The sequence below is a fragment of the Homarus americanus genome, unplaced genomic scaffold (genome assembly GCF_018991925.1).
Source record: "Homarus americanus isolate GMGI-L3 unplaced genomic scaffold, GMGI_Hamer_2.0 scaffold367, whole genome shotgun sequence".
In the NCBI taxonomy this organism is placed as follows: domain Eukaryota; kingdom Metazoa; phylum Arthropoda; class Malacostraca; order Decapoda; family Nephropidae; genus Homarus; species Homarus americanus.
Genome location: NW_024743709.1, coordinates 15,412,861 through 15,428,677, shown reverse-complemented (window position 1 = coordinate 15,428,677; position 15,817 = coordinate 15,412,861). Strand labels below are relative to the sequence as shown.

The following is a 15,817-nucleotide window of genomic DNA, read 5'->3' as shown; positions in this document are numbered from 1 at the left end:
AATCGTGAAAAATGTTCAGCTGGGCAAAGAAAAAGAATGATTATCCCAACATAGGAATGTGTTAAACTTCCGCGAAGTTTTAAAATCACAACCATTTGTATTCGCGTATTTACTATGTTTTTTGTATGTAAGACATTTCGCAACCACATGTCACTGACTCTGATTAATAGTGTATGAGTCTGAAGGAGTCATGTCCCAGTGTTCAGTGTATTGTATTTTGTATGTTATCAGATAATGTTCTTAGTTGTAGTATTCTGTTATTTATCATTACTAATAATTGTTTTAGAATTGACTATGGTAATGTAAACCCTTTATTTAGTATTCTTCAATAGATCGCAATGGCAGCTTTAAGTAGCCATCGATATAGTCAATTTCAGAAGTCGAAAATCCATTAGAAGGGTAAATTGTAACCTTAATAGCACTCTGTAGACTCGGCAGACTTTCAACAAGGTCTCGTTCATCTTTACGACGGAGATTTGGAAAAGTCTGGTGCATTGAAAATAAACTGAGAGAGTATTATATAACGTGAACTAATAACTTTCAGTGTTTAGAAATAAGAGTTTGGGTGATGTGACAACTGATTGATATATTTATCACAGTTTAACACGACATAATGTTTTTTCTGTATCCAACACGTCATCTCTGTCAACATTTAGCGTCGTATTACGAATTTGATATATTTTACCGTAAACCATTGACAGCAATGTTCTATAGCATATACAAATTTTGAATGCATGTGTTGTGTTGTCACAGAGTTATGGATGAACACTTTTGACTCTTGTTTCCATTATTAGAGTTGATTGTTTTCACAAACTGACATGTCCTTTTTTCACTATTTTGCAAACTCGGAGTTCATAGTATTCAGAATTGTTTCATGATTACACTGTATTTACTTTCTGACGTATCGAAAAACTAATTTACTTACCCTCGTCTAAAGTTTTTAATGTTGTGTGTATACAGGGGGTGTTTTAAATTTTTAAGAGATTCTGACCTACATTTTCACTTTGCGTAACTATGGTCAGCCACCCTCATAATGTGGTGGTAACTCGTTGGTTATACACATCAGCGAATCGTCTAAAGGTTTTAGTTATTATTTGATTTTAAGAACCGATGTACAGTATAAGTCTAGGTCAAGTCTGCTCATTAAAGAGGTCAATTATTAATCTTGACATTATGCAGTGAATCTTAAACATTTAAAGAATGTACAAATAAAATTTTTGGGTGAAATGTTAAATAATAAGTACAGTGAATTCGTTTAAGCTTTTTGAAAACTTCAAAGGCTGACTCTCCTAAATAAAAACAAGAATGACCAAGAATTCAATATTGTGTTCGTTGAGCCCCACTAGAATAAAAGGACCCTCACGAGCTAAACATTATCAGTCACATCATGAAGGTGCGGATACAGCACACTGAATAATAAGCCTTGAGACAGAGTTGCCGGCACTGCACTCGACTGTTTTCACTTTCCTAACTAAAGTCAGGTTTTTTATTCCAGTTGGATCGACTGGGGGCGCCTTGGGCTCGATCGAGCAGTCCATTGGACAGGAGACGAGCTCTGTATCCACTCGGTCGTTGCCCCGCACCCCCCCCCAAAAAAAAAAATTATATATATATATATATATATATATATATATATATATATATATATATATATATATATATATATATATATATATATATATATATATATATATATATATATATATACATATATATATATATATATATATATATATATATATATATATATATATATATCTATATATATATATATATATAAATTCGTGACAACAGGGAAAATTTAATCATCCGAATTCCAATGAAACGTTTATTAGGGGACTTTCCTTCACAAGCTAAACTAAATTACTGTTCCCTTTCTGTTCCACTTTTTCATATTGTATCTGTTTCCCTCTTTCTCCTCCACTTTTCATGTCTATTCCCTCTATTCTCCCCACATTATTCTACTACTCTCATCTCTTCATCCACGCTCCTCTATATTCCCTCGTCCATCAGTCGCCCCTTCATCTATCGCCCTCAGCCTCCCCTTCCCTCCTCTTCAAGGCCGGTGGTCCAGGAGCCGCCTATGGTGCCTCCTTTATATGCCGAGCGGTTTTTATGAGACCAAAGAGCGTGCGAGTATTTTATCCCGACAGTGGAGAAGCTCAAATTGTCTTTTCTCCTGGCATAGTCTGCACTTTTCTTTCGTATTATGAAAAGTGAGAAGAAAAAATAAAAAGATGAGAATTATTCCATCTTGTGTCAAGGAGGGAGAAAAGGGGGAAATGGGGCTCTAATTTTCTATTTTCCTCAGAGGATGACAAAGGATTGTGTAATGTAATTTGATGGTTCTCTCTTTTCTTTATTTGTGATTCGTGTAGGGGAAAAACTGTTTAATTGTATTTTTAAGGGAAAATTCTTCTTGCGCATTTCCTTTGGAGAGAATATTCTGAATCGTAGTATTTTCGTTTGAATATAGTTTTTGAGTCCTCCGAGGCAACCAAAATACTTTTAAGAGTTTAAAGATGCACATATGAAAGATATGTTTTCTCTGAGTATATTCCATTACAATTCTTTAACGTTTGTGGATATCAAAGTGACTCACATTTAGTTATGGACGATTGAAGCGATCTTCCTCTGTTTGGTATGCCTATGCCTCCGTAATATGTTGTAATGAATTCCCTTCACTGGAATGCAAATGATGTACTCTTACATATTCTTCAAAGATATTCTGCCGACCATAAGCTTTCCCTCCCCACCGAGGATCTGTAAAATTTTTATGTTTACCATGAGTTAGTTAGTTAGTCTTGTGGGTAACTTTATATCTCTTGTGGGATAAATTTAAAAATTTCTTAGATACCTTTATGATTTGTGATATACAATTATCCGTATGCCTGAATGTTACAGTCTTCGGGCATACCACTTCACTACTAGTCGTTCACGGTTGATGGCATTGTATATAGTGGTATCTCTTCTGGCTGGTGTGCCTTGGTTCGAGTCCTGGATTAGGTGTTTTGTTCTGGAGAGAGAGAGACGGTACAAATCACCCTGTCTAGACTCCTGCTTGGCCAACATTCCACGGCTGTCATCTTGAACATTTGAATCCACGGAGAAGTATGAAGTGACGATTTTAGAAGAAGAATGTTATGGTCAATAGTTCCTCGCCCTTTCTCTACGTTTCTTTTTTTCCCATCATTCTATTATCATTCACTTTCCAGTCCATCTACCTGGTTTATTCCTGTCATAATATTTTCCTTATTCATACTTTATTCATCCTTCACTTCCTGTCTTTTTTTCTTCTTCATATATTGTTTTTGTTATTATTAGTTTCGACAATATAATTTACATTTCCAGTTCTGTACCTCGAGGGATGGATAGAGAGACAGAAAAAATAATGATGAGAGATTTTTTAATTTCTCTTGGAATATATAATCTGAATCACGAAACTTTTAAGGTTAAATTTTATGAACTACTGTATTTCAATATCAGCAATGAGAAAAATGTTAAGCTTACAGATAAGAATCTAAGGAGCAAGATGAAGATGTATAATGATACATTGGACACCTCATTAACCGCTCCAATGGTGATCAACGGGTTTCCTTTTTATACGTATACTGTGCTGTACCTGCGTTATCTATCAGAGGTAAAGATACAGGTGAGGAAGGGTAGTAACCGGTAGCCTCTTAAGGAGTAACTTCTTTTCATCTTTTGTCTCAATCGAAAAAGACAAACAGATTATTTCACGAAGTAGTTTATCTGATTGCAGCTGAAACATATTTACACAATTTCTTGAAATACTCCAATCTGTCAAACGTAGCTCCTTATCTTTCTGGAATATGAATTGCTAATCCATCTTATTCTACTTTACAAACTTGTAAAATTTCTGAGTCGTGATACGTTAAGCGTTTTTTCAGTGTATGATTCACCACGACAAGGCAGGATATGTTTCCCGTCCTGAGGGAAATTAATGAATGTTTCTATAACAACTGAGGAGTGTTGAATATTGCAACCCAGGAGAACACTCCGGTGAATGTGACTATAAAGAGTGATGATGAACAACATACATCTTCAAACGAGAACAAACACCAACACAACAAGTATACGTATTTGTGGGGAATATCTAGAGGACACACACCACACACACACTACAATTAGAGGTTGTTCTTGATGTACGTACATTGCAGTCACTCATCCTTTGCTGTCACATAAGATTCGAGTTACAAATTGAAATGGGTTCATTCCAGATAGGAACACATCCAGGAGTTATGATTAAGAACAGGAACTAAGAATGATTAAACAATGAAATTTGTGTTATTATAGAGATTCAGAGAAGAGCTGTAAATGTATAATGATAAGTAGTGCCATTGCACATATCTGATCATAATTCTTTATATATGTGAAGCGATAAAATATTCAGTATGCTATAAATTAATGTACAATAGATGTGTGATTTATGAAGCATGAAACAGTATTGTCCTAGTTCTCGGTCTGATTATTCCGTAATAGATGCAGTCCATATTGTAGATTCAAAATTATAAGTCTCTCGATAATATTGTAAAAGATCATTGTTGTTAAGTTTTAAATTTGTATTCAAATCTCAGGAAGCGGACGACCATTCAGATAAGTATAGTAAATATATATTGTATATTTATGGCTAATACTTATATAATGGGAGACCTCAATAGCCTAATTTTGCGTAATAATACATGTAATTATTGTAGTGTATTCTTTATTGGAAAAAATACCTTTCAAACCTCCTCTGTCAATATACATGTGAAGTAAGTTATGAATTATTACCTAATTACATGGCAAATATTCAAGAAGGATCTCAATACCCACAGTCACCTTACAGAGGCTTCTCTAGTATGGGGGCTGAACCTGTGTAAATATTCACTCACTAATTTATGTCACCCGTCATGGCATTCCCTCTTGGCACCCCCTCACTCTCACTGACGGTATCATGTGTCTCAGTCCAGTATGTCATCGTAAGTGTTGGAATAAGAGTGTTCAGGTGACACATAACATTGTTGATATTCCATTTTCTTCTCTATTTTCAATTTCTTTCTGTTCTTTTTTTTTTCGCCACCAGGCCCCGTTGTGGGTCGTTTGGCCTGTGCCCGGGTGGGTTAATTCCCGTAAAAAAAAAGATAGCTATCACCTTTTTTTTTTCTTTTGCATTCGTTTCATTAATCTTTGTCATCCTATATTATCGTCCGCTTGACTAACTTCCTATAATATCTGACTATAAATTAACCAATACATAATTTCTCTTATATATTCAATCGTTATAAAAAAAATATTTTGTTAAATTTGGTAAGATATTAAATTAGTCTCATTATTATCACATATATTCATGTTATCACAGCTACTATCATCTTTATCATCTTCTTTACCTTCACAAACTTCCCCATATCTCCATCACCACCACCATCACCACCACCATCATCATCATCATCATCATCATCATCATCATCATCATCATCATCATCACCTTTTCCCTCCTCACCTCCAACATCACCATCTTCGCCTCCATCACTACATTTAGCATCACCATCATCATTACCATCATCATATATTTTTTTCATTCCCCATCAACACCTCCATCACCATCCCTCACACACCACTAACCCTAAGGGCTTTAAACCCCATAACAATAAAAACCACACAAACCAATATTAATAGAGGGAGTGTGTATGAGTTCTAGCCTTGGCCCCTTCTGCTCCCTAGCCCTGATGACCTGCCAGTGAGGAATGACTGTGTTATTCCAAAGTACAGCTTCCCCTCTAATTTAGCTGATAATTCATTTTGATGTAGTGACTTTGTTATTTTTTTCTTTACTTGTTGCTCTCGTGTATACAAAGGAATTCTCTGTTGATCTGTTGGAAAGATAATATTTTTGTTGTGTTTGTTCCATAATTTATGATATAATGTATGTATTGTATATTTAATGTCACTGCGGGGTTCGTGTTATCTTTACGCTTTGTATTTTCTTTGCAGAATTGGCTCTAGTTCTGTGCTATATATTTTGATAATTATAAACAAGATCAGTTTCAAATAATTCGGTACATAAATCATTAGATTTTAGTTCACATTGTGCAATAAGACATGACGTAACACAATAGAACTTATAGCGACAGACGTCTATTATCACATGAAACACACCAAACTTACAATGCAAACCCGACAGTGACTACACATCAGTGAAACATCTGGACAGTGTGAGAGGATAACATTAAATATGCTGACAGATGATAAATTGAACCCAAACATTACAATTCATTAATTAGGCGTCTTAGAAAAGAGGTTGTTGAGTTATTGTATCGAGTAGTTGAGAAAGTTGACTAGACCAGCAGTTGTAAGTGACGTGAGTTACGTTCAGCTGTACTGTTAGTGGTGGGTGGAAGGCTGTCAGTATCTGGAGGGAGCTAGACCTGTTCACCCAAACTAAGGCACTGGTCTACCCGTGTGGGTAGCTTCTAGTTATTTGTATTCTTGTGCCACAATGTTACTTGTGTGTGTCTCTTTAGGCCTATATCTTTTGTTGAGAGTCCAAGATCATCGTCATCTATAGTGATGATCCCAGCATACAGAGACCGTCACGTCACGCCTCGAGTCTACTTGCAGGTCTTATAACACCAGACGCTTTAAATAGTGCAGACATGTAACTGTTAAGTCCATGTATCGGAAAAGGTCATCATCAATATTGCTCATCGGCTGTGACAACACACCGGCAGAGGAACTAAGACTCAACCTAATCTTTTTCATTGATCTTGAAGCAGCCTCGATTATTTACTGTGACTGCTGTTACATATGTCTATGTATTTACATAATATTAAGATGCGTGCTGTATATTCATTTTGTATCAGTCAACGTTGTGGGAGCGGTTTTCTATGGAGTAAATATGAAAGCTGTACTTATATCCTTTGTAATAATTATTTTATTTTTGCATTGGATGTGATTTTTTTTATAAATTATAATATTTTGTAATCATATAATATTGTGTACTTATATAAAGAAGTTATGAGTTAAGAATTATGAGTTATGAATTGTAAAAGATGTACGATACCTCTTTGCATATTTAAGGTACCCTCTTCCCGGGTTCTACACCATGCAGCAGTGGGATCAAGAAAGTGACTGCAATCTTATTCCATCCATTATATTATACATCTTATGTTTTGGCAATAATTTACCCATCAGTATTATGAGTAAATGTTAGGTGATACTTTAGTGAACGGAGGAGGAGCCGTATTATAGGATTAAGATAGTGTTAATTGTTTTAAGTCGGTATTTCTTTGATAGCCTGATCATTTTGCACACTTTATTGGATGATTTCCATGATGTAGCTCCACAGATAGGAGTTGTATTAAATAATTATCATCCTCAACTGTCAACCGAAGGTAGCAAGGATTGTGTACATGATTCTGGTCTGTTAACCGAAGGTTCATGTGCCTAGGAATTGAGGAGCGGCTGAGAAGAGTGCTATTCAGTAGCGGCCGTGACGCTACACATTTCTTCCTCTTGGATTTATATCATGTGTTTCAGCCAGATTTTTCACGTGTTCCATTCATGTTGAGTGAACAGTACTATCTGTCGTTACTTAATGGTTGTTGTCATTGAGATACTTCAAGATTTATTCTGTATTTCCGAAGTCATGATTTTGACGCACTTGAGTTGCTGCTCGCATTGTTCTGTTGTTGTGTATTTCACTGTCTGCACGACACTGCTTATTTCTGAACAAGGAGCTATAGCCAACAAAGTATCTGTACCTCGCTGGTCAGTCATCTTATTTTCGTAAATCACATCAAAACTGAAACTTGCTCAGGTAAAAATACAACCTGATCACGACCGCTTGCGTGGATAAAATAATGACCTCCTTATCCTTAACACAGCACATTACGTTGTGCAATATTGCATATTTTCCCTTTGTTATACCTGTAAATTTATGCTCGATATTCTCTGAATTTTTTTAAAGTTAAAGCTAAACACAATTGCCCGGACTATGGTCATAATTCACAATAAATCACATGAAAAAAAATTATATTCCACCAAATTTATTGCGGTGGATTTTTATCCCGTGAAAAATAAATATTTATAAATTATACTAACCTAGAAATTGACAACTAATTATAATGTGTTCTTGGTTACCCTGTATATTGACTGGGTTATATACAACCCTTAACCTCACTATTACTTGCGTTTCCATATATACCTGTACAGTGTACAGTGCATTATTAACCTTAACTCGGTTGTCTGTCTACCACTGGGCCTCTCACTTACTTGGTGTAAGACTCTACCATTGTTTTCTATGACTCCCAAGAGCAATTGTATAAATTTCACTGATGAGGGACATATGGAAAATAACACTGGATGGAGATAAATTACTCTGAAATGTAAATTTTTGCAAGACTGTAGTGGTCAAGTTTCGAGAGGGATTAAGAAGTGTAACCAACGTTTCTCTCCTTTAACCAACGTTTATCTCCTTAAACCAACGTTTATCTCTTTAAAGAAATGTTTCTCTCATTTAAAAAAAACGTTTCTCTCGTTTAACCAACGTTTATCTCTTTTAACCAACGTTTCTCTCCTTAAACCAACGTTTCTCTTTTTTAACCAGCTCTTCTCTCTCTTAACCAACGTTTCTCTCCTTTAACAAACATTCCTATCCTTCAATCAACGTTTCTTTCTTTTAAACAGTGTTTCCCTCTTTACTTTACACACACACACACACACACACACACACACACACACACACACACACACATACACATATATTGTTACGTGCAACCAATTACTAAATGAGCTGTATGCCCCTGCCGGACGTACTGCTGGAAATGAGTATGTATTCTTGATATATATATTGTATAATTTTATATTTTTCCAGACTAGAATTACTTTGTTTTGTTTTTGTGTTTGTGAATAGTTTATATTCTTAAAGCCAGTAACACTGTAAAAACATTAAGATTGAGACGTTATGTCAAGTATGATGTTTGGGTCAGTCAGCAACCCATAAAAGCCGAGGGTCTCAGAGCCGGCTTTGAGTTAGGACACAAGCTTGGGTAGTCTTCTGACCTCCACCACTGGCCTGTGTTGTCAGTTGACTTCTGTCTTCGATCGATCGGGTGATGTACTTATGGTATTCATTGTTGAGGCTGGCTGGCTGTGTAGTACAGTGTTTTATGTATTTTTGTTCTTGAATCGTGTATTGATTTAGTTGTCAGTGATATTGGCAGCCTTAAAGTAATCTAGTATGTTCATGTGATGAGCTGTATGTCTTTGTTATTAGTGGTAAGCGTTTGTAAATATAGTTATACAATTTATTTAAGTTCCTTTACTCCAATCATCAAGTCTTCAGTTATTAAAAGGGGTTACATTCAACCCATACATTACACCGTAGTTGGAGTTGTTCTCGATACAAATTTAAGAACCATATATTGTAATTCTCTTTAAATACCTTCACTTACCCCTTTGACACGTAATTTTATCAAGATATATATATACGTATATATTTATTTACTTGTGTTTAATGTTATCCTTTTTCAGGGACTTTTTGAAGGGTGTGGATGAATGTAAAATATATAATCATCGAAATTTAAAATGTAATATCACAGGACAGGGAGTATGTAGATCTTGTCGTTTACAGTTAATTAAATGACAGATGTTATATGAAACTGGAACAAATATGGCAAGAGTAAGCGTTCCATTCTTTAAATTAGCCTTTAATAGTAAATTCTAATCACTTAGCGATAAAATTAAAATAACTAGAAATATCAAACAAGAATTTAATTATTATACTATAAATACACACCACTTGAAGACAAAGTTCTCATGGTGTTATCTTCAATATAAAACACAAAATGAACATCCTCAGTGTTTTTTCTACAAACAACAATAGTTTCTTGAGGGAAAATCCTCACAAAAACTAATATTTTCAAGAGAAAAAAATCGCTATACCGTAAACAAAATAATTTCTCCCGGAAGTGTCTTTTAAACGAAAACTATTGTGTTCTCAACAATGGTGCCGTAACATAACTCTCCCGGGTGCCAAGAACCCAAACTTTTGTATGTGTGTTCCATCCCTTAGTTTTCCCGAGTAGCTTGGAACATTTGTGGGAGTGTATATAGGCAAGGTACTGGTAATTTCAAATCTAAATGTGAGATTCTCGGTTAAAGTTTAATGCTGGGAGGAGGAAAGTTATGGGGTCTGAAAGGAAAGGGGGATCTCAGTAAAATGCTCGGCTGAATACAGAGGATCGAACGGGAGAGAACGAATTCAAATATTTGGTGAACAATGTTTAACAAGTGGAAATTTAAAAAAAAATAACAAAAGCGTTAAAGCAAGTAAGAGAGAAGAACAAGTGGAGCCCAGTGGACATTAACGGATGAGAAGAGTTTAACTTTTAGAGTGTGTAGGAAACCAACACCGAGGAGTATGAGTATGGTAGTGGTTCGTGGAGTGATAGATAGACTCTGAGCAGTAGAGACGGATAGACTGTGAAGTATTACGGGAGTTTGGAGGATTGATAGGGAAAGGAACGAAGAAGATGTGAGAGATGAATGTGTGGGGTTTGAAAAGTTTTTGGGAGATGAGAGTGCATTTAGGTGATACGGGAGAAGTGCAGGTAAGAGATTGGGAAGGATGATGATTTATGACAGTAATAGTGGAAGGTATGAGAACAGGAGAAACACCAAGTTGTTTCGTGTATCTTATATGTTTTAAAGGTCAGAGTCTTATTGCCAAGTTAATTAGGGCATTTATATCTTTCTTTTGTTGTGGAGCCATATGTTGCTTCACACGACTGTGAAAACGAGAGAATAATTTTGTGGGTATGAAAGATATATACAATAAAATAATCACAAATTGAATTGTATGCTAAAACTATGATTAAGCAAAGCATATATATATATATATATATATATATATATATATATATATATATATATATATATATATATATATATATATATATATATATATATATATATATATATATATATATATAAATGCAAGAGATATGATAATATGCAAAGCCATGCAGTAGTGAGTAAAAACACACAAGCAGTAACTTTCAATGGGCATTGACATGGCCAAATGTGCAGTAGCGAGATATAAAATTCCGACTTAGGTAATAAAAACGACAGAATACCTCTGGTCTGGAGCTACCAGAGGGTCGGTGCTCTTCTTTATGATTATGGGAAATGAAACTAAGACTGTGAAACTAATGTGCATCAGCCCTCAGACTGTGTGGGCGGTGGCGGGGATTTATTCTGTTTTCCAGGGAGGAAAAATTACGAGCGTGCTTGTGTCTAGTTACGGGGAGGAGGAGAGGCTCGCATTCCTGGTTTTGATTTCATCTTGTGGTTGATGTTTTTGTGTCTGGATATTCTATTTTGCTTCCCAGAGTTAGTGAAAGACTACCACGATATTGCTTTTGCTCTGTAATTTGTTTTCCAGTGTTATTTTTGTTTACAGTTGTGACAAACCGACTTTGTCTGACAATTATTTCCACTTTTCTCCTTTTTGTTATTTACTAAAATTAATCTATCGTTCCTTAGTTTGAAGCGTCTTTTCCTATTGATTTTCTTATTGATTTAATTAAATTTTCATTTTTCTTTTATTGATTAAAGGAAATTTAACATAATTTAACCTAAAGTTTATGTGTATATTAGTGAAAGAATATGATATATACAGCTGGTAAACATGAAGTAATTTTACTATATCTTTCTCAAACAAGTAGTGAGTTCATATTGTATCTACAAATTAAAGTGATTTATTACTGCCCTTCAAAAGGTAATGTCTTTAAACGCGACCTTTAAATTAAAACATACATCCACTTGGCATCAACTATTAAAAGTTAAAGAGGCACTGCTCTCTTGGTCGGTCGGTTACGTTGATTTCTATCATGTTGTTTGAGGAGCCGAATGTCAAGTGTCCAGGTGGAAGAACACACAAAGAAGATTACAGGATTCTCACAAATTCTGTTAACATTGAATCTAAATCCTTAAAATAAATGCTTAGTTCCATCAGACAAATTTACACGGTATATATTACATTTTCTCCTTCACTTCACCATTATGTTTTGCAATTCATTTTCTGTTATTAGTAATTTTTTTTAATGGCTGATCTACTTTATATGTTCCTAGGGATTGTCTCTTTTTTTTTAATCTGAAGTTAAGTCTGGTACCATGACTTTGATGTTTAAAGTAACGAAGTACAGAGAAAGGAGTTGTTATTTTCAGCTTGAGAGAGTGACAAAGCCTGTTAGGAGACCAGAACCGTGTGTGTGTGTGTGTGTGTCAGGGAAGAATCTTACCCAGTGATGAATAAAAGTCACTCAGGCGAGAAAATTTAAATCGGCAATAGAACATTATACGATAAAAGTGATGTGCCGTAAACTTTTGATCCCTAAAAAATCTATCTTATTTAAAGGTTTGGCTTATCGTATGGTATTGAAAGTCTTACTGAAGACAAAATAATGTCTAGACTCAGTTTACTGTGTGGGTCAGTTATCTATCATGAATAATGTATGTATATCCTTAGTAAAACAATTCTATAAGAAAAATCACTTAAGAGAAAACAGAAAGGTAAACTTGTACAAAATATTTTATTAAATATCCTGTGACATTCAGAAATTTTGTGACCACACACACACACACACACACACACACACACACACACACACACACACACACACGCACACGCACACGCACACGCACACGCACACGCACACACACACACACAAATAAACAGGACAGATGGAAACACAATATCACTTGGCTATATTGCTCGTTATAATAAGACCATGACAGAACTTTACTCGTCTCCTGGACGTTGAATACTGTTTCTTTTTTATTTACGCTAGACTGTGACACTCGGCAACCTGGAGCAATATTGCAACACGCCACTGGTCAGTTAATTTAATTAGTGCACTTCCGTCACCTGGAAAATTGGAGCAAAGAGAATATGACTTAAAAAGAAACATTTGTTAAATTTAAACATATCGTTCGAAACTGTACAGAGTAGATGCACTTATATTTATATATATATATATATATATATATATATATATATCCTTCACTAATTGTCTTTTTTATTCATCGTTTTTTGTGAGTGTGAATGAGGAAGAAAACACAAGATAAGTCATTGCAGTAAAGCCACCATTGCTCTCCGTTCTAATTTCCATAGTGTATGAAGGGCTTCAACTTGGTTCTAACTTGGTGTGTTATTTGATAAGTTTGGTAACAAGGCCCGCAGCGTCTTCTCGCTCGTAAGTTGCGGTTCCTTCATTTGTGATGCATCAAATTGGTATGTAAGTATGTATGTGCTTTTTACTCGCTAAAATTTCTCATAGGTTGTCTCACTATGATGGTTATTGGTGATTCCTCAATTATTACGGAGGGAATTGGTTGTAAATCAGTTAATAGTGAATTAATAAAGGTTATGTCTGTATTTTTGGGTTATGCTGTAAGAAATTGCAGGAAAATTTTACCTTATATTTCTTATTCGTGTTATAAAAATAGAACTATCTTTGATAAGCAGGTAGGTGGGTATCTTGTGGTAGTGACTTAATGAACACCTCCGCTTTCCTGGACGAGTCAGTGGATGTCCTTTGGGATTCATGTTGATTCGGACAGTTCGACTTGTGTGATCATGCTAGGATCACTCCCGACCAATTGGCGAGAGCTGTTAGGTCTTTTTTTTCACTTTTTGATCATGAATTCTCTAAAATTTATGCGTCTTAATCCTTAGAATTTTACGGATTGGAGCTTAAATCATGAATTCATAATGAAATATTTACCATTCGATTCCACTGAAAGCCGTTTCGCTTTGTTAAACAAGATGCAGTTCAGTTCTATGGTAACTCGGTACTACAAGAATGATAAACTGCACACGTGCCATCTATGACAAGCAGAAAATATCTTACAGTATCTTCTGCTTGACTGAGAAACTCATGAGGTGGATGATCCAGCCCATGTATATTTATGACAATGAAACTAGGGCGTAAAATCGTCATAATACGAGCCTAATGCATAGTTACGAGGGATAATTGAGGAGCGGATGGCAGATTAGCGTAGCTGACATAGTCTGGAGTGGAGGATATGCAAGAGAGATTTGGAGCAGTGGAAAGCTTATGGTGGAAGAAAGACAGACGCCATGGTAGGGTACAGACCATATATGAAGACCTGAAGCAAATATTCAAAAGAAAGAAGAGACGAAGAGAATTCCTAGAGTGTGTGATCATAGAGATAATCATAATGTACTGTACATGAGACTGAATTGTAACTGAAGGGGGGGGGGGTAAAGAAATGATGTGCCTGATGCAAAGTGACAATAAACTCAAAAGTAAAAAGCTGCTCATCCAGTATATTTATGTGTGTACAGAGAGGGAGGGACACGAGTGTATGAGACAGGGACATTGTGAGGGTTTTGACACAAAGTCCTGACGAGATTATGTTGGTGGTGGAATTCACACTTTTAATGTCTTTTGTATAGGAGATGATTAAACCGAAACAACATACGGTGACCGATCGCCCAAGTGGCTAACAAGCCGATTAGTGGTGAAAAGGATAAAAGTAAAAGTAAGGTATATCAAATACCAAACCTGAGCATTGTAATAATACACTAATCACTGCTTCCTTAATCCCCATTTGTTTTCGTTCAAAAAATTATATCTGCAAAACATCCTTTCTCTTTATTGGTGAATGATAACGAGATTACAAAAAAAAAAATATCATTATAAAACATGAACTGCAGTGACTGGTGTATACGAATACGAAAATGAAAAAAAAAACACTGATGAATGGTAGCGTGACTAATCCTTTTAGGTTTATGAGCAAGTCGTAACCATTTCAGTTTATCAACATATAATTGTCATAATAACGAGATAAATTAGAGAGATACGACCACTATACGACTGACAGCTACAGATTGACCTTGTGGGTGCATACTGCTCTCACTTGTTTGCTTGCTATGTTCTCGAGCGTGTAATGAACAAGGGGGCCTGGAGGTTCATGTTGGTAAGAATGTCCGTGTTACTTAATTGTATTACGGAACAGTTAGAGTTAAATTGATATTCTGAAGTTATGTTGTTGAGGACTTCATTATTTTGATATGTTGTTTTTATTCGATTCCCTGAGCTATTATTTCTACACACACAGCAATAAACACACACACACACACACACACACACACACACACACACACACACACACACACACACACACACACACACACACACACACACACACACACACAGCAATAAACACGTCCAGTACCTTTATATTTGGTTTAAAAATATAAATTTTCTGGGAGTATTTACTAACCTCTAAAATGAGTCGCAGGAAACAAGAGAGCTGTTCCCAAGTAATTTAAACTGTGGAGAGTGAAGTAGTAGTTCCAGGCAAAGCTCTGATCATGGGGGATGAATAGACAATAAGAGAGAAATTTGGTCCACGAAGCAGAGTGCAGTGTTTTGTGTGGGGAAACAAAGAATGAAGAGAGAGAGAGAGAGAGAGAGAGAGAGAGAGAGAGAGAGAGAGAGTGTGTGTGTGTGTGTACTCTTGTTCGAATATTTTGTATGCATGACTGAATTTGTGTGTGAGTTTGTGTGTCTGTGTACAATTTGGTGTAAGTTCCTGTTTATGGAGATTATGTACTTGCTTTTAAATGTATGTGTATGTGTTTATGTGTGATTTGTTTCTCGTGCCAGAGACAGAGAGAGCGCGAGAGGTATTCAATAAACTGCAAATCACCATAATTATACAGTGAGGGACTTTGTGTCACAGTTTGTCTGTTAATAAAACGAAAAATTTCACGCAACATTTA

The 15,817-nt window shown here is 35.6% G+C and overlaps 1 protein-coding gene across 1 annotated transcript in view; it reads right to left on the bottom strand.

The window, feature by feature from the left end:
* Positions 1–315: 315 nt before the first annotated feature.
* The window catches only part of LOC121877288 (mucin-5AC-like), a 104,829-nt gene continuing 89,327 nt past the window's right edge, over positions 316–15,817 (bottom strand). The window contains exon 8 of the mRNA XM_042382966.1: positions 316–486. Coding sequence (XP_042238900.1) covers positions 316–486 — 171 coding nt within the window. The remainder of the gene's footprint in view (positions 487–15,817) is intronic.